This window comes from Schizophyllum commune (assembly GCF_000143185.2).
Source record: "Schizophyllum commune H4-8 unplaced genomic scaffold SCHCOscaffold_12, whole genome shotgun sequence".
NCBI lineage: Eukaryota > Fungi > Basidiomycota > Agaricomycetes > Agaricales > Schizophyllaceae > Schizophyllum > Schizophyllum commune.
In genome coordinates, this window is record NW_026089549.1 from 281,955 (window position 1) to 298,709 (window position 16,755).

General features: G+C 60.7%; 8 protein-coding genes across 8 annotated transcripts; 4 read left to right on the plus strand and 4 right to left on the minus strand.

The window, feature by feature from the left end:
• Window positions 1-1,277: 1,277 nt before the first annotated feature.
• Window positions 1,278-1,652, plus strand: SCHCODRAFT_02436513 (uncharacterized protein; the record flags this gene model as incomplete). Its single annotated transcript, XM_050342526.1, has 1 exon — window positions 1,278-1,652. A coding segment is annotated over one exon (375 nt), but the record flags the coding sequence as incomplete, so codon positions are not given.
• Window positions 1,653-2,019: 367 nt separating this feature from the next.
• On the minus strand, window positions 2,020-2,540 carry SCHCODRAFT_02640057 (uncharacterized protein; the record flags this gene model as incomplete). The annotated part of the gene is given in 3 exon segments (XM_050346122.1): window positions 2,020-2,040; window positions 2,077-2,079; window positions 2,093-2,540. A coding segment is annotated over 1 exon segment (357 nt), but the record flags the coding sequence as incomplete, so codon positions are not given.
• Window positions 2,541-2,833: 293 nt separating this feature from the next.
• SCHCODRAFT_02640059 (uncharacterized protein) lies at window positions 2,834-5,073 on the minus strand (the record flags this gene model as incomplete). Its single annotated transcript, XM_050346123.1, has 3 exons — window positions 2,834-3,302; window positions 3,354-4,742; window positions 4,795-5,073. 3 exons carry the CDS (start codon window positions 5,071-5,073, stop codon window positions 3,273-3,275), a joined length of 1,698 nt encoding a protein of 565 aa, XP_050197850.1. The 3' UTR covers window positions 2,834-3,272.
• A 623-nt stretch (window positions 5,074-5,696) lies between these two features.
• On the plus strand, window positions 5,697-7,388 carry SCHCODRAFT_02516295 (uncharacterized protein; the record flags this gene model as incomplete). Its single annotated transcript, XM_003027398.2, has 7 exons — window positions 5,697-5,774; window positions 5,839-5,859; window positions 6,419-6,521; window positions 6,579-6,613; window positions 6,660-6,704; window positions 6,888-7,022; window positions 7,314-7,388. The coding sequence occupies 7 exons, from the start codon at window positions 5,697-5,699 to the stop codon at window positions 7,386-7,388; spliced, it is 492 nt and encodes a 163-aa protein (XP_003027444.2).
• A 499-nt stretch (window positions 7,389-7,887) lies between these two features.
• Window positions 7,888-12,506, plus strand: SCHCODRAFT_02602621 (uncharacterized protein; the record flags this gene model as incomplete). Its single annotated transcript, XM_003027399.1, has 15 exons — window positions 7,888-8,143; window positions 8,177-8,269; window positions 8,425-8,459; window positions 8,488-8,582; window positions 8,680-8,878; window positions 9,416-9,584; window positions 9,956-9,984; window positions 10,163-10,231; window positions 10,256-10,400; window positions 10,825-10,933; window positions 11,163-11,187; window positions 11,611-11,690; window positions 11,761-11,851; window positions 12,168-12,235; window positions 12,422-12,506. The coding sequence occupies 15 exons, from the start codon at window positions 7,888-7,890 to the stop codon at window positions 12,504-12,506; spliced, it is 1,548 nt and encodes a 515-aa protein (XP_003027445.1).
• A 446-nt stretch (window positions 12,507-12,952) lies between these two features.
• On the plus strand, window positions 12,953-13,327 carry SCHCODRAFT_02441563 (uncharacterized protein; the record flags this gene model as incomplete). Its single annotated transcript, XM_050342531.1, has 1 exon — window positions 12,953-13,327. A coding segment is annotated over one exon (375 nt), but the record flags the coding sequence as incomplete, so codon positions are not given.
• Window positions 13,328-13,694: 367 nt separating this feature from the next.
• SCHCODRAFT_02640091 (uncharacterized protein) lies at window positions 13,695-14,215 on the minus strand (the record flags this gene model as incomplete). Its single annotated transcript, XM_050346124.1, is given in 3 exon segments — window positions 13,695-13,715; window positions 13,752-13,754; window positions 13,768-14,215. A coding segment is annotated over 1 exon segment (357 nt), but the record flags the coding sequence as incomplete, so codon positions are not given.
• Window positions 14,216-14,508: 293 nt separating this feature from the next.
• Window positions 14,509-16,727, minus strand: SCHCODRAFT_02640094 (uncharacterized protein). Its single transcript, XM_003027675.2, has 3 exons — window positions 16,470-16,727; window positions 15,029-16,417; window positions 14,509-14,977 (listed from the first exon to the last, which is right to left on the minus strand). The coding sequence occupies exons 1-3, from the start codon at window positions 16,698-16,700 to the stop codon at window positions 14,948-14,950; spliced, it is 1,650 nt and encodes a 549-aa protein (XP_003027721.1). The 5' UTR covers window positions 16,701-16,727; the 3' UTR covers window positions 14,509-14,947.
• Window positions 16,728-16,755: the final 28 nt, after the last annotated feature.

The following is a 16,755-nucleotide window of genomic DNA, read 5'->3' on the forward strand; positions in this document are numbered from 1 at the left end:
TTATGCTGGTACACGGTGAGGCGTGCTACCCCGCCGCGAGTTTCAACTGTTGACTGACCGCTTGATGGTAGACCATGCCTTGAAGGCGCTCTAGCTGGGCCTCTAAGCGCGCTGTGCGGATGTGCGACCGCCATCTTCGCCTGTCCCATTGGGACTCGAGTAATACGGCCGCGTCGGTACGTATACTGTGTGGCTAGCTCGACTCGTGCTCATCATTTTCCTTGGATTGTCCGCGTTGTCTGACGCAAGTAGGCGTCGCTCAGGAGTCTCACATAGACGCTCGACTAGCCGTAGTCGCTGTCGAAGCTGTGATCGAGGTAGGGAGACCACTAGCTCGTTCTTGGGTTAAGCAACTCGTGCAACCCTCGCAGAATTCGCGCTTACCGACGCTTCACCGCAATCTGAATGTTAAGCACGATGCTCGGGACTGCATGCGAGGTAAGCTCTCGCACAGAACTGTCTTGACGAACGCTGATGCCCTTGTTTTCGCAGAATTTCATTGAGCTCGATTCGAATCGAGATCAGGCGCACCTTAGCGTCGGCATGACTCTCAAACAAGGGTACGTGGTCTTCATATGCTAGAATCATATCTCCTATGGTATATATGGACGCTGCGACCCCTCTCCTCACCTCTGACTGCCACGCGTCCGGCGCTTTTCAAGGATCTTTCATTTTCTCCTCATAACTCGACATCGGTGAGTTTTCGTATAATCCCGCTGCTAGAGATAAGACTGATCGATTGGTAGGCTTACTGAGACGTGTCCACGACCAGGGGTAGCCCTGGTCTCACGCCGAAAGGCCTTTCAGGGGAGGGTGGGGCTCATGGGTTGAAGGTGGTGTAGTGTGAATACATCGCTTGTATCGCATTTGGGGGGCTGTACGAGTACTTGAGTACTCGAAGGATACATAGTGTGATACTGAGCATGCTCCGCCCCCTCGTAAATATTGCCTGTGACGTCGGAAAAGCCCTGCCGAGCGCCACCCTCAACGAAAACCGAAAGAAACTCAAGGTGAGCCTTTGAATTTCGTTGCAGCCAACTGCTTTGCTGATCTCTCTTTATGTCTGGCCGGGTCCTACTGCTCGCGACGGTCATCGCCAGCTCGTTCAGCACACACGAAAGCGAGGTAAGCAACCGATTTCTCACGTTTCTCATGTCCTTCTCATCTCGCCACCCCTTCCCTTCGTACCCCCTCTCCTTTCATATGCGAACCCTCACCATCCTATCCCTCGTCGATTACTTCAGCCAGCTTGTACTACCACATCTATCTATCACATCATGTACTCAGGTATTTACTCGAGCCCCTCCCCCTTCCCTTCGTCAACTGCCCTCCCCCATCACACCCTCCCTCGTCGTACCAGCCCCTTCGCGACGCTTACACCCTCACACCACCATCTCCTACCACCTACAGGCTATCCTTCATCGTCTCCGAGCTTCCTGACCTCGCCCTCGCCACCTTCTCCTCTCCCTCCCTCCTCACCAACTGCCCTCCCCCATCACCCCACCCTCGCCATACTCCCTTTCTCTCAACTCGTCCACCCTCGTACTACCCTCCCCCATCACCTACACTCCTTTCCCCGTTGCTTCCGGGCCCCTTGCCTTCGTCTTTACCACCTTCTCCTCCCCTTCTCCTCCCTCCTCCCCCTCCCTCCCTGCCGTTCTGGCGACGTTACTGACAACTGTGCAGGTGCAGAACCAGTCTCGGAGCACCGCTCACGCGAGCCGCATTGCCCGCGACGAGCGCCGTCGTGCTCTGCGACGTGGGTGCGACTCTGTCCACGTCGAAGAGGAGGGGGGAGGGGGGAGGGGGAAGACATCCCCTCCGTCGATGAGGTGAGTATCATCGCCTCGCCGCGTCGGTCCACGGCATCGCCCGCAGGGAGCGGCGTCGTTCGCGCACATTGCGCGGAGGCGTCGCGGGCTTTGCGAAGTGAGTGCGATTTTCGTGAGGCGGGGGGAGGGGGCGGGTTTGCTAACGAGCTCGAGCATCCCGCGCGTGCTCATGAGGTTTGGGGGGTGCGGCGGGGACGTCGTCGATGTCTCTAGGTGAGTATTTGATCTTCTCGCGTCTTCTCTTGCTGAGCCGTGCAAGCAGGAGGCGTTGTGCGGGCGGGGGGATGCGCGCGAAAGCGCCTTCTCACCGCCAAAATTACGCGTTCGCCGTCTTCTCGACATCGCGGGAATGGAGTCGCTTGCGAGAGCAGTTGCGCGCGTGCACGGTGAGACGAGTCCGGAGGTGCGGCGAGGGCAGTCGGCGTGAGAGGGGGAGGTGGGGGCGCATTTTGGTGAGTCCGCACCAAGTCGCGCGTCCTCCATTCGCCGTGCGGGGGTCTGCGAGAGACTGGGCGAGCGCGAGTCAGTGACGGGCGACTGTTCCCGCGTCGTAAGGCGTGAGCTGAGATCGGGGCGACTTGCGCGCGACGTCAGAATAGGCGAGGGGCCTGCCGCCATCGCCGCTCCCGCATGCCGTGAGTTCGAATGACAACGACGAGGTCGCGCGGGACTTGCCACCTTGCTCGCGAAGGCGTCGTCGGGTGTTGCCATGTCAGCTTGAGTACCAGAGACTCGCCCCCCGCGAGTTGGTGAGTTGTTGAGCCGACGGCGGCGGAGACGAGGTGGGGGGACTTGCTGGCGACGTGGGATGGCCGCCGTGGTCTTTCCCGCGTGTTGTGAGTTGAGTAACGACATCGAGGCTGCGCGCGACTTGCTGCTGCGCACGCAAAGGCGTCGTTGGGTGGCGTGAAGTCAGTCTGAACTCAGAGAACTCGCCCCGCGCGACGGTGGGGGCGAGGCGAGACGGCGAGGGCAGCCTTCGTGGTGAGCTTCACTCGTCCTTCACTAAATGAATGTCATCGTATTCTTCTCAACCAAGGGTATCTACACTACAAATACACGTTGCTTACTATGTATGTATCTCCACCAGTATGTACACGTCTCCGCGCGTCGTGTCCAGGGCTATTGTACAGGTGTCGGTAAAGCACGACAAGCCTCGCTGTGGAATCCAGCGGTTGGGGTCATTATAGCCCGCGACGCACCTGGTTCGCATCGAGGGCCGAAGGTCGTAAGTAAAAGCAGGGAGAGCACAGAGCAGGGGTAAAGCATGGGGTGAAGAACATGGGTGGCCGGGTGGTCGAATAGGGCCGGGAGGTAGGGTGGGCTGTATGTACATAGCGCCGAGTTGTATGCACACAGAGGGGGGAGTGGTCGAGCCGCATGTACAGCGTCGTCGTCGAAAGGGGCTGATATTCACATATTCACGACGTGCCGGGCACCTCATGCGATGATGCACTGCTCGCGGAGGGCCTGATGACAGGTAAGCAAGGAAGTAGGATAGCAAGGAGAAGAGCGACGTACGTCGAAGTAAGACGTCCCTACACTACTCGAGGATGTTGTTCTCGATAGCGAAGTCGAACTTGACGGAGGAGTTCGCTGTGCAGACGCTGCTGCTGCCGCCGCCAGCTTCGCCTTGACCGCCGAGCGCTCCGCGGCCCACACCTTCGCCCGCTGCGCTCGTGCGCGCGCACGCATGGCCGCATCCGCCACGACCCACCCAGCCTGGCTCTCCTCGTACCGCCCGTCATCGTAGTCGTCCTCGATCCATGTTAGGCTCGGGAACAGAGTCGCGAGGCGCTCGGCTACGCGCGGCGCGCAGGACTCGTCGATGGGCGAGTCGACGACGTTGAGGTGGGTGACGGTGGAGTTGGAGAGGGAAGGGGAGGGTACGACGTCCATGTTGGCGTCGAAGGAGAGGACGATGCTCTCGAGGTGCGTGCAGGCGCCCGCGAAGGCGCCGAGAGCTGCCATCGTACACCGCGGAGCGACTGCACGGTCGTACGACCCCGGGAACTCGACACGCTGCAGAAGCGGCCAGCTCCTTGCCAGCGTCTCGTACTCCACGTCCGCAATGTCCGCCCCGTCGGACACGTTCAACACCAAGCTCGTCAAGCCCGTGCACTCCGCCAGCGGCGCGACGTCCTCCGCACGCATACTCCACCCCGGCGAGGTTGCGCTGATCATCAGCTTGCTCAGCGCGGCGGGCTCGCAGTGCGTCGGGATATCCGCAATCAGCGCGCGCGCCGCGTCCGCGGGGAGCTCAAGGCCGAACACGCTGAGGCGCTCGATCGGGCGCACGCCCCAGCTCTTCATGAGCCCGACGACGTAAGCCGCGCTCTGCCCGCCGATGGTGAGGTCGCGGAGCGCGGCAAAGCTCGCGCGCGGGTACGCGCCGGAGGGTGAGCAGGGCGCGAAGACAGCGTCGGGGCCGCCGGCGGAATCGCAGAGCGCGAGCGCAGGCATGAGCTGGGACATGCCCGCGCTGCCGTTGAGGCTGATGCTCGTGAGCGCGGGCCACGCGCGAACGCAGGCGGTGAGGTCGGCGGGGGAGGGGCGCGCGTCGGCGTGGCCCTGGTCGGTGAAGGAGAAGGTGGTGAGGGCGGAGCAGATGGGGGCCAGGCAGCTTAGTTGCTCGAGGTAGCTATTGGGGATGTCGATGGCGAGGTGGTCGAGGCTGGGGCTGAGGAGCATGCGGAGGATGGCGAGGTGGTCGCACTTGTCCCAGTCCCATTGCGACGCGAAGGACAGGTGGCGGAGGCCGGGGAAGAGGGGTCCGTCCGATTCGGACGTTCGCAGCGCCTTCGCGATGGACTTGCGATATGTCTGCGGCTGGATGCGCAGCGAGCGGACGTGGCGGGCATAGCGATGGACTCGATGCCAGTCGTGGCTCGTGACTGTTCTGCGCAGGCCCTGCGGTGGAATGAGCACGAGTTCTAGCGGGCTTAGCGAGGTGGGTACGCACGAATCGGATGGGCTCGAGCGGGGTCCGCTCGCCGCGGGGCGCGCACCACGCGTCCTCGGGCATGAGCATGAAGAGGGGGACGAGGGAGGGCAGCTCGCGCCATAGGACCTCCATGGCGATCTCGTGCCAGTACGAGCAGGTGAGGGCCATGTTGAGGACGGTGGACTGAGACAGCGAGTCATTGTTGAAGACGAGGGAGAGGGGAGGGAAGGCGGGATGATGACCTGATATAAGGCCGGCTGCTCTGTCATGTGCGCACGCTAGCAGGCTCAGGCGCATCGCAAGGCGCCTTCGGTGTTCCCATGGTTCGAGGCAGTCGAGCGGCGTCCATGGTCGTGGTCGTGGTCGCAGCACGCCAGTCGCGATCGATGCTAGCACGCAGACCACTCCCGGCCCGACCACCGACCTCATCACGTCGATCAGATCACACCGCGCGCCCCGCCTTGCTCTCAGCCGCGTCGCGCCTCCCGCCTCGCCCCGCCGCCGCCGCCTCGTTTTCCGGCCCCGCCGCCTACCCTCACATCCTTGGGACCGTTCGGCAATCCCCGAAACGCCCGTTTTTCGCGCGGGCAGGAGATCCACCTCCCCTTTGCGCGGCGCGAGCGCAGCGAGCGCTTAAGCTCTGGCATTTTCACTCTATAACTACCCTACTTTTGCTCTCACAGCACTCTCACTCTCCCCCTCCCCCTCTCCTCCCCCCTCCCTCTCCTCCTCCTCCCCCCTTTCCTCCCGTGCGGCGGTGGGAGGCGGGGGAGGAGGCGAGGTGTCAGTACTCGGACCACTTACCTCAGCCCGGCGACTTGGGGTTCTCGACGCGCGCGGCCTGACGAAAGGGTAAGCTCGCTTCCTGCGATGAAGGCGTCGGTCCACTCACCTTTCCAGACGCGCGGAGATCCCACGCGATGGCGATCCCGTCCGGGGGGTTGAGTTTTGACGTCGCAGAGGGCGTCTCGACCTCGCGATGGGTCTGGTACCAGCAGGTAAGCTTGCCGGCAGTCACCGAGCATGCGAATCAACTCACACTAATCAACGTGATCTCCGCAGATCTCGATGCGAAAGTCGTTGGTGAGCCTTTCGAGGCGCGGAAAACCGTGACGAGGCGCGAGAGAGGGCCAGCGACGACATTCTCGGCGTGGGATGGACGGCACGCTGGCGGAGATCGAACACAAGGGGTAACCTTGCTGGCTGCAATGCGGACTACAGCCGACTCACACCGAGTAGGGGATCTCGTCGAGGGAGGTCTTGGTGTCGCCGTCCTCGCGGGATGAGGCTGCGTAGTCGTCATGTCGCCAGACGCCGAGCGCGTGGCTGATTCCGAGACGGGGATGCGGATCTCGTCGCATCAGATGGGGGAGAGCGCATTGGAGGCAGGAGAGCGTCGAGGGAAGAGAACGCTGTCGAGGATGGAGAGCGTGGGCGATGCGCCGTCGGCAACCGGTAAGCCCTTCACTCTCGATCTCCGCGCGCTAACTTGCTCATCCAGACCGCCGAGCGTCACGTAGCTCGCCCCAAGGTGCCGGGCGTTGCGCAGATCGCCGTCAAGCCGCGCGGATCGCACCGGCAAGCTCCTCATCGTGATCCCGGTACTGATCTTGCTCATCGGGGGCCGTCGTGCGCCGCGTAGCCCGTCCGTGTCGCGCGCTTCGTCTTCGGCCGTCGCTGCGGGGTGCAGATCGGCGTGACAGGCGCTTCAAACGCCTGGAGTCGTCCTACTCGCTGGGGGATAGGTAAGCAGATGTGGAAGTGCTGACACTGAGTAGACGCACCGACGACGCGATCTTGAGACGGCGGCGCGCTTTCAGTGGCGCGGACATCGCCGGTAAGCTCGTCGTTGCTGTCCCACGCCCTGATCTCGCTCATCGCAGCGTCGGGTGTCGGCAGTCCCCTCCGACGAGTACAGTGGCGCGCAGGTGAGTTCTTGATGGATGGATCTTATCCGTGTCGCAAGGAGAGCGCGCCCTCGCCCTCTTCGTGGTAGGAAGTACTCGTATGTACAAGATGTAAGCTCGGTATCTTGAATGGATGCATTTTGCACGTACCCTGGAGTGTCGGAGAAGCTGTGAATCCAGGTAAGCTTGCTGTTCATGCATCAGGCCCGATGCACGCACCTCGAGCACGTCCTGATCCTGCTCGTTAGGCTGCGCTTGATGGGCTGTGCCGCCTCGCTCTCGGACCCGCTGCGCCACCGTGCTCGCAACGCGGGTCAGCGCTCAACTCGGGGGTTAATAGTGAGTCTGCGTACCTTTTGGCGAGCTGACTCGCCCTCGGGCTGGTTTCCAGCACCGAGTGCCGGGTCCCTGCCGCTCTCGGGACTCTCGCTGCTCTCGGGCTCTTGCTCTCGGTCTCTCTGCTGCTCGCTCGCTCCGTGTCTTCTCTGTGCTCTCCGGCTTGCTCCCGTGGCTCGCTCGCTCGCTTCCGTCGCTCTCGGAGGTGGCTCGGTGTTGCCCTTGTGCAACCAAGGTGTTGTGGCTGCCGATCTCGCCTTTGCTTGCTTTGGTAGTTGCTGACAGTACCCACAGGTTCGAGAGCTAATGGAGACATCGAGACAAAGCGGAGGCATCGAGAGCGAGCAGAGACATAGGGAGGAAGCATAGATAGAAGCAAGAGGTAGAGGATAAAGCTGTAGAGTTAGAAGATGAAGCCAGGAGGTGTGATCAGGTGCACGAGGCAATTGTGATCGCCGCTGTGGCGTGCGAAAGGGCTGGACCCTGATCACGAAGCCATCAATGCCTCATGTCGGAGACCTCACCAGATTGCCTCTTTGGGCATTCACCTCCGCGCGGAGCTCGCAAGAATTACCTGCCGTGGGCGGGTAAACTCGAGGAGCGGGTCGAAGCTCGAGATGTGAGATGAGATGAGAATTTTAGAAAAAGCACAGAATACAGGCTCAGACCATAGGATACAGTGACGAGAGGAACATAGTGGGAGTACAAAACGCGTGATATAGGCTCGGACAGCCAGCGTGAACAGCAAGAAACTCGGGACAGCTCAAACTCATAAGCAAACCCATGAGCAAGACGAGAAGTGCAGCACAAAAGGCTTCCAGAAATCTGCACTCTGCGGGAAACAACTCGGCGACGACTGTAGACAGTGATGCGACACGCCGGAACGTCGTACATGGTGGTCGGGAGCAAGACGCGGACGGCGGTCGCGAGGTTCGAAACCGGACGGGAAGGCCGCGCCGGTGAGCCGCCGCGCTCGAGACCGGCAAACCGCGGCGGAAGCAAGGCGGACCTATCCCTTGCCTCCCGCCCTCACCACCCCCACCAGCACAAGTCACCGACCACCCTAGATACGCGTACCTACCACATATACGACACTATCGAAGACCCTCCGTACCGCATACACTGTCAGCAATAACACCCAATCTCGACTCACGTAGTTCCCCCGGCGATGAGATCAGAGCAGCGCCGCGCTACGCTGGGCAGCGCAAGTCCTCGTCAACGGCAAGGATTCCGAAAGAAGAACAAACCAGGTACGTACGAGATAACGCGTTAACAAAGGCACGAAGGCACCGAGGGTGTCACTGAAGCGGCGGGGGACCGCTTGAGCCGGCGGGAGCAAGGTCACGAAGAGTGAGAAGCGCCGGCTTCTGTTGCCTGAGCACGACCCCAACCGACCTTTTTGAAGGAACTCGGCAAGTGGTTCATGTGCCTGTGATGAGGGTGAGCCGGCTTCTGTGCTTGTGCTTAGACAATAGCAGATCAGCTCGAGGACACGCGAGCTCCCCCAGCAGCTCACGCCCGACCGCTGAGCGGTATCGCATTTCTGCGCGACCCATCTCAAAGGTGAGCCATCCCCCGTCATCATAGCACTGTACCTACGCTCACCGAGCGCCCGAGGACAATAAGAAGGTTATATTGCCAGGGATCGCCCCGGCTCCAGTCTTCCGCCGCTCGACTGCAAATCTCGGGCCCCAACTTGCCAAAACACGGAAGCACGGAGACTGTCGAACTGCACGAATCCTGATGCGCGCGAGGCGGACTCGAGCGCGGCCTTGCGGTTCCGGCCCCAAGCGCAAATCCAGCACTTCACGCCATCACGCTTGCAATATAGCAGGCCGAGAGTCAACGGCAATGATTCCGTGAGTAATTAAGGTCTTTACAATGCGTCGGGAGTGCGCAAGACGCAGGTCGTCGTCGCACTCTCGCGCTCGTCCCCGCGTGTGGCTGAATGCCTGCCTTTTGTGGCAGGCCGTCCGTTCGAGCTTCTGAGCCTCAACTCACAATCCTCAAACCGAGCGAGCACACAACACGTGTATCCTAACGGCCGGGAGACCATATACACAACGTCCCAGTCCGCTGGCTTTTAGGTGAGTGCGGCTCGAAACGCTCGACAGCGCGCTCCTGACTTCACCGAGCAGCAGCGTCTTCACCCCGGTGTCCGGGCACTCGAGACACCCCACCCCGAGCCCCTAAGACTTAGGATACTGCCTCTATGCTGTCCTTCCCCTCCCTGACATCCGTCTACTCGGTTTGCAAACACCGCTCCTACCGCCTTGCCTCGCCTCCAAACTTTCACTGGCGCGGAGACGATTTCTCGACACCGATCAATCAGGGTCCCATCATTTGTCACGATCAGATCACGCGCGGGCCTGGGCGCTGGCTCCCTGATTTCGAAGAGAAGCGCGGAAGATGCGCCGTTGGGGCTTAGGAGGAGGAGGGCGGGCGGCAAGGAATATCCGGGTGGCAGAGTCGCGGAATCGCTTAGCAAAGTGGTGGGGCATCAAGGGGGAGACGCGGTGATGCTCTGCGAGTCCGTGCGCCTGGTGGATTCGTATAAAGAGCGGGGTGAGTCGACTGCTCTCCTCACTTCCCCTCCCTCCTCTACTTCCCTTCTCTCATCTTTCACTACTCCCTCCCATTTCTCCTCCTGTCTTATCACTACTCCTGCCTTTACACCTTCTTACTCTGCGCTCTTCTGAATCTCTTGACGAAGCGCTCATCTTCGAGTTCAGCTGGTCTACAGCAGTTGACCTTCGAGTCATTATTTCCGTCTGTCCTCTCTCATTACTGCTTCGCTTTTACTAACGATGAGATTACAGGTGATCCATTGTCTCTTTTCTCAGCTTGACGCGTCCCTTCTCGTGCCACTACTAGAGCAGGCGAGTTCGCTTTTTGCATCGCGTCACGACCCGTTTTGCTGATTTGGATCTTCCTAGCCTGCGCTTTGAACTCCTGGTACTTCAAAGTAGGTAATACCTATCTCTTCTATCCTGTCGAGTATTCCTCTGACCGCCGTCACAACAAGGATATCGAGGATTTACGCTCGGGAACTTCGAAATATCCTGAGTTCATTCCTTGTTTCTCCCTCTCAAGCCCGCTACTGATTTTCTCGACGATATCCCCTCGCAATCTCTCCTATATAGCTCGGGCTGGTCTCGCTAGGTCCTCTGGCGGATTCTTCAACGCGCCGGCCAGACGCAACGGGCAGCAGGGTGAGTGTACGACCGTATGTCGAGTTCACTTTGATCATCACCAACGTCCTATTCCAAAGACGCGATGGTCCGTCGTCGCCCGTGCGCTGGCACAACCACATGACGCTCTGCGTCGCTGCGCGGCGGCCAGGCCCTGGCGACTCCCGAGCTGAGCGCCGTCACCCATCTCGTGAGTCCTTTCAGTGCGTCACGACACGTGTCGCTGACCCTCCTTGCTTCCCACCGCTATGTCTGCGACGTCACCGCTTTACGACAGGGCGACCGATGGGAGGATAGGCGGCACTGGACGCATCTGTGACCAGATTGTGAGTCGAATCAACTCTGTTCCCTCGTATTACGACTGAATACTTGTTTCTTGACATCGCCGACTTGGGAGTCCGACAATCACCCCGGGTTTCTCGGGCCCATCGAGGTGAGTAATGCCCCGTCGGCTTACTCTCAATGGCGAGGCTGCATATAGCTCGCGCTGACGCTTACACAGTGAGTGTATACGTCTCTTGAACTGCTGGAGGAATGCGCGAGTGGCAAATTTTGGCGAGCTCGAGTCCTTCGTCCTGTCGAAGCGCTCGCTGACAGCTGCTGTCCACCATCAGGTTCTGGAGGTGCCATAGACTACTCGCTAGACGATCGCTACCTACACCCAGCCGCTCGACGATACCCTGAACCTTCGAGGGATTTGATCAGGTTCTCGGGGTCATTGAGGTGAGTACCTGCGATTTTCCCGCCTCGGTTGGATCCGAACTACATAAGCGTCGGCTGATCTTCCTCACAGCTATCCTTGAGGCCCTCAACCCGCCGGAGGCATGCGCGGGATCTCTAGAGCGATTCATACGAGAATGCGGCGAGTCAAAGTTCATCCTTTGCTGGAAGAGCGCTGGCTGATAGTTGGTCAAACAGGCTACCATTCAGGCTATTTCTACGCGCGCTGCAGTAGGTTCTCGGGGTCATTGAGGGTTGTGAGTTCGCTTCTGACTGTACAGAACGAGAAATTGACCTTCAATTCCGCATTTTCCGAGCCTTCCAAACCGCCGGAGGCACGCGCGAGTCCCCTAGGATGATGGATGCGACGGGATGGTACGTGATGCGCCCTCGTCCCATCTCTCTGTATGCTCACAGAGTCCGTGCTGCCGCGCTGTAGCAACATCAACAATCTCACCCGCGATGTGAAAGAATCGCTCAAGGCCGCGACGCGGCGTGTTCGCACGGGACACCTCAGGGTGAGGTAATCTCGCATTGCCGTGGGGATACGAGAGACCGCTGCCGACGCGACCGGCCGGCATGCGGATGTGACAGAGCGCGCGAGGGAATAACATGAGCGACTGACCGTCTCCCTCGGCGAGCCACGACCTCTGTCTTGGCCGTGCTGATCGCCTTTGCAGGCTTGTTACTCCGCCCCTACATACCCGCGCCTTGACGATTCCGAGCACGTCCGAGGAGGGGGAGATTATGCTGGTACACGGTGAGGCGTGCTACCCCGCCGCGAGTTTCAACTGTTGACTGACCGCTTGATGGTAGACCATGCCTTGAAGGCGCTCTAGCTGGGCCTCTAAGCGCGCTGTGCGGATGTGCGACCGCCATCTTCGCCTGTCCCATTGGGACTCGAGTAATACGGCCGCGTCGGTACGTATACTGTGTGGCTAGCTCGACTCGTGCTCATCATTTTCCTTGGATTGTCCGCGTTGTCTGACGCAAGTAGGCGTCGCTCAGGAGTCTCACATAGACGCTCGACTAGCCGTAGTCGCTGTCGAAGCTGTGATCGAGGTAGGGAGACCACTAGCTCGTTCTTGGGTTAAGCAACTCGTGCAACCCTCGCAGAATTCGCGCTTACCGACGCTTCACCGCAATCTGAATGTTAAGCACGATGCTCGGGACTGCATGCGAGGTAAGCTCTCGCACAGAACTGTCTTGACGAACGCTGATGCCCTTGTTTTCGCAGAATTTCATTGAGCTCGATTCGAATCGAGATCAGGCGCACCTTAGCGTCGGCATGACTCTCAAACAAGGGTACGTGGTCTTCATATGCTAGAATCATATCTCCTATGGTATATATGGACGCTGCGACCCCTCTCCTCACCTCTGACTGCCACGCGTCCGGCGCTTTTCAAGGATCTTTCATTTTCTCCTCATAACTCGACATCGGTGAGTTTTCGTATAATCCCGCTGCTAGAGATAAGACTGATCGATTGGTAGGCTTACTGAGACGTGTCCACGACCAGGGGTAGCCCTGGTCTCACGCCGAAAGGCCTTTCAGGGGAGGGTGGGGCTCATGGGTTGAAGGTGGTGTAGTGTGAATACATCGCTTGTATCGCATTTGGGGGGCTGTACGAGTACTTGAGTACTCGAAGGATACATAGTGTGATACTGAGCATGCTCCGCCCCCTCGTAAATATTGCCTGTGACGTCGGAAAAGCCCTGCCGAGCGCCACCCTCAACGAAAACCGAAAGAAACTCAAGGTGAGCCTTTGAATTTCGTTGCAGCCAACTGCTTTGCTGATCTCTCTTTATGTCTGGCCGGGTCCTACTGCTCGCGACGGTCATCGCCAGCTCGTTCAGCACACACGAAAGCGAGGTAAGCAACCGATTTCTCACGTTTCTCATGTCCTTCTCATCTCGCCACCCCTTCCCTTCGTACCCCCTCTCCTTTCATATGCGAACCCTCACCATCCTATCCCTCGTCGATTACTTCAGCCAGCTTGTACTACCACATCTATCTATCACATCATGTACTCAGGTATTTACTCGAGCCCCTCCCCCTTCCCTTCGTCAACTGCCCTCCCCCATCACACCCTCCCTCGTCGTACCAGCCCCTTCGCGACGCTTACACCCTCACACCACCATCTCCTACCACCTACAGGCTATCCTTCATCGTCTCCGAGCTTCCTGACCTCGCCCTCGCCACCTTCTCCTCTCCCTCCCTCCTCACCAACTGCCCTCCCCCATCACCCCACCCTCGCCATACTCCCTTTCTCTCAACTCGTCCACCCTCGTACTACCCTCCCCCATCACCTACACTCCTTTCCCCGTTGCTTCCGGGCCCCTTGCCTTCGTCTTTACCACCTTCTCCTCCCCTTCTCCTCCCTCCTCCCCCTCCCTCCCTGCCGTTCTGGCGACGTTACTGACAACTGTGCAGGTGCAGAACCAGTCTCGGAGCACCGCTCACGCGAGCCGCATTGCCCGCGACGAGCGCCGTCGTGCTCTGCGACGTGGGTGCGACTCTGTCCACGTCGAAGAGGAGGGGGGAGGGGGGAGGGGGAAGACATCCCCTCCGTCGATGAGGTGAGTATCATCGCCTCGCCGCGTCGGTCCACGGCATCGCCCGCAGGGAGCGGCGTCGTTCGCGCACATTGCGCGGAGGCGTCGCGGGCTTTGCGAAGTGAGTGCGATTTTCGTGAGGCGGGGGGAGGGGGCGGGTTTGCTAACGAGCTCGAGCATCCCGCGCGTGCTCATGAGGTTTGGGGGGTGCGGCGGGGACGTCGTCGATGTCTCTAGGTGAGTATTTGATCTTCTCGCGTCTTCTCTTGCTGAGCCGTGCAAGCAGGAGGCGTTGTGCGGGCGGGGGGATGCGCGCGAAAGCGCCTTCTCACCGCCAAAATTACGCGTTCGCCGTCTTCTCGACATCGCGGGAATGGAGTCGCTTGCGAGAGCAGTTGCGCGCGTGCACGGTGAGACGAGTCCGGAGGTGCGGCGAGGGCAGTCGGCGTGAGAGGGGGAGGTGGGGGCGCATTTTGGTGAGTCCGCACCAAGTCGCGCGTCCTCCATTCGCCGTGCGGGGGTCTGCGAGAGACTGGGCGAGCGCGAGTCAGTGACGGGCGACTGTTCCCGCGTCGTAAGGCGTGAGCTGAGATCGGGGCGACTTGCGCGCGACGTCAGAATAGGCGAGGGGCCTGCCGCCATCGCCGCTCCCGCATGCCGTGAGTTCGAATGACAACGACGAGGTCGCGCGGGACTTGCCACCTTGCTCGCGAAGGCGTCGTCGGGTGTTGCCATGTCAGCTTGAGTACCAGAGACTCGCCCCCCGCGAGTTGGTGAGTTGTTGAGCCGACGGCGGCGGAGACGAGGTGGGGGGACTTGCTGGCGACGTGGGATGGCCGCCGTGGTCTTTCCCGCGTGTTGTGAGTTGAGTAACGACATCGAGGCTGCGCGCGACTTGCTGCTGCGCACGCAAAGGCGTCGTTGGGTGGCGTGAAGTCAGTCTGAACTCAGAGAACTCGCCCCGCGCGACGGTGGGGGCGAGGCGAGACGGCGAGGGCAGCCTTCGTGGTGAGCTTCACTCGTCCTTCACTAAATGAATGTCATCGTATTCTTCTCAACCAAGGGTATCTACACTACAAATACACGTTGCTTACTATGTATGTATCTCCACCAGTATGTACACGTCTCCGCGCGTCGTGTCCAGGGCTATTGTACAGGTGTCGGTAAAGCACGACAAGCCTCGCTGTGGAATCCAGCGGTTGGGGTCATTATAGCCCGCGACGCACCTGGTTCGCATCGAGGGCCGAAGGTCGTAAGTAAAAGCAGGGAGAGCACAGAGCAGGGGTAAAGCATGGGGTGAAGAACATGGGTGGCCGGGTGGTCGAATAGGGCCGGGAGGTAGGGTGGGCTGTATGTACATAGCGCCGAGTTGTATGCACACAGAGGGGGGAGTGGTCGAGCCGCATGTACAGCGTCGTCGTCGAAGGGGGCTGATATTCACATATTCACGACGTGCCGGGCACCTCATGCGATGATGCACTGCTCGCGGAGAGCCTGATGACAGGTAAGCAAGGAAGTAGGATAGCAAGGAGAAGAGCGACGTACGTCGAAGTAAGACGTCCCCACGGTACTTGAGGATGTTGTCCTCGATGGCGAAGTCGAGCTTGACGAAGGAGTTCGCTGTACAGAAGCTGCTGCTGCCGCCGCCAGCTTGGCCTTCACCGCGGAGCGCTCCGCGGCCCACACCTTTGCTCGCTGCGCTCGTGCGCGCGCACGCATGGCCGCATCCGCCACGACCCACCCAGCCTGGCTCTCCTCGTACCGCCCGTCATCGTAGTCGTCCTCGATCCATGTTAGGCTCGGGAACAGAGTCGCGAGGCGCTCGGCTACGCGCGGCGCGCAAGACTCGTCGATGGGCGAGTCGACGACGTTGAGGTGGGTGACGGTGGAGTTGGAGAGGGAAGGGGAGGGTACGACGTCCATGTTGGCGTCGAAGGAGAGGACGATGCTCTCGAGGTGCGTACAGGCGCCCGCAAAGGCGCCGAGAGCTGCCATCGTACACCGCGGAGCGACTGCGCGGTCGTACGATCCCGGGAACTCGACACGCTGCAGAAGCGGCCAGCTCCTTGCCAGCGTCTCGTACTCCACGTCCGCAATGTCCGTCCCGTCGGACACGTTCAGCACCAAGCTCGTCAGGCCCGTGCACTTCGCCAGCGGCGCGACGTCCTCCGCACGCATCCTCCACCCCGGCGAGGTTGCGCTGATCATCAGCTTGCTCAGCGCGGTCGGCTCGCAGTGCGTTGGAATGTCCGCAATCAGCGCGCGCGCCGCGTCCGCGAAGAGCTCAAGGCCGAACACGCTGAGGCGCTCGATCGGGCGCACGCCCCAGCTCTTCATGAGCCCGACGACGTAAGCCGCGCTCTGTCCGCCGATGGTGAGGTCGCGGAGCGCGGCGAAGCTCGCGCGCGGGTACGCGCCGGAGGGCGAGCAGGGCGCGAAGACAGCGTCGGGGCCACCAGCCGAGTCGCAGAGCGCGAGCGCGGGCATGAGCTGGGACATGCCCGCGCTGCCGTTGAGGCTGATGCTCGTGAGCGCGGGCCACGCGCGGACGCAGGCGGTGAGGTCGGCGGGGGAGGGGCGCGCGTCGGCGTGGCCCTGGTCGGTGAAGGAGAAGGTGGTGAGGGCGGAGCAGATAGGGGCGAGGCAGCTCAGTTGCTCGAGGTAGCTATTGGGGATGTCGATGGCAAGGTGGTCGAGGCTGGGGCTGAGGAGCATGCGGAGGATGGCAAGGTGGTCGCACTTGTCCCAGTCCCATTGCGACGCGAAGGACAGGTGGCGGAGGCCGGGGAAGAGGGGTCCGTCCGATTCGGACGTTCGCAGCGCCTTCGCGATGGACTTGCGATACGTCTGCGGCTGGATGCGCAGCGAGCGGACGTGGCGGGCATAGCGATGGACGAGATGCCAGTCGTGGCTCGTGACTGTTCTGCGCAGGCCCTGCGGTGGAATGAGCACGAGTTCTAGCGGGCTTAACGAGGTGAGTACGCACGAATCGGATGGGCTCCAGCGGGGTCCGCTCGCCGCGGGGCGCGCACCACACGTCCTCGGGCATGAGCATGAAGAGGGGGACGAGGGAGGGCAGCTCGCGCCATAGGACCTCCATGGCGATCTCGTGCCAGTACGAGCAGGTGAGGGCCATGTTGAGGACGGTGGCCTGAGACAGCGATTCATCGTTGAAGACGAGGGAGAGGACCTCGGGCACAAGGAGGGCGGCGTGCATCGTGTTGGGTGTCGAGGAGGGGGCGCACGGCGCGGTGGGGGAGGGAAGGCGGGAT

Coding starts and splice junctions, on each gene's coding strand:
- SCHCODRAFT_02640094 (XM_003027675.2), bottom strand. CDS start 16,700: ATGCACGCCGCCCTCCTTGTGCCCGAGGTCCTCTCCCTCGTCTTCAAC. Junction 16,418..16,469: donor CGCTGGAGCCCATCCGATTC/GTGCGTACTCAC, acceptor ATTCCACCGCAG/GGCCTGCGCAGAACAGTCAC. Junction 14,978..15,028: donor TGGGGACGTCTTACTTCGAC/GTACGTCGCTCT, acceptor ACCTGTCATCAG/GCTCTCCGCGAGCAGTGCAT.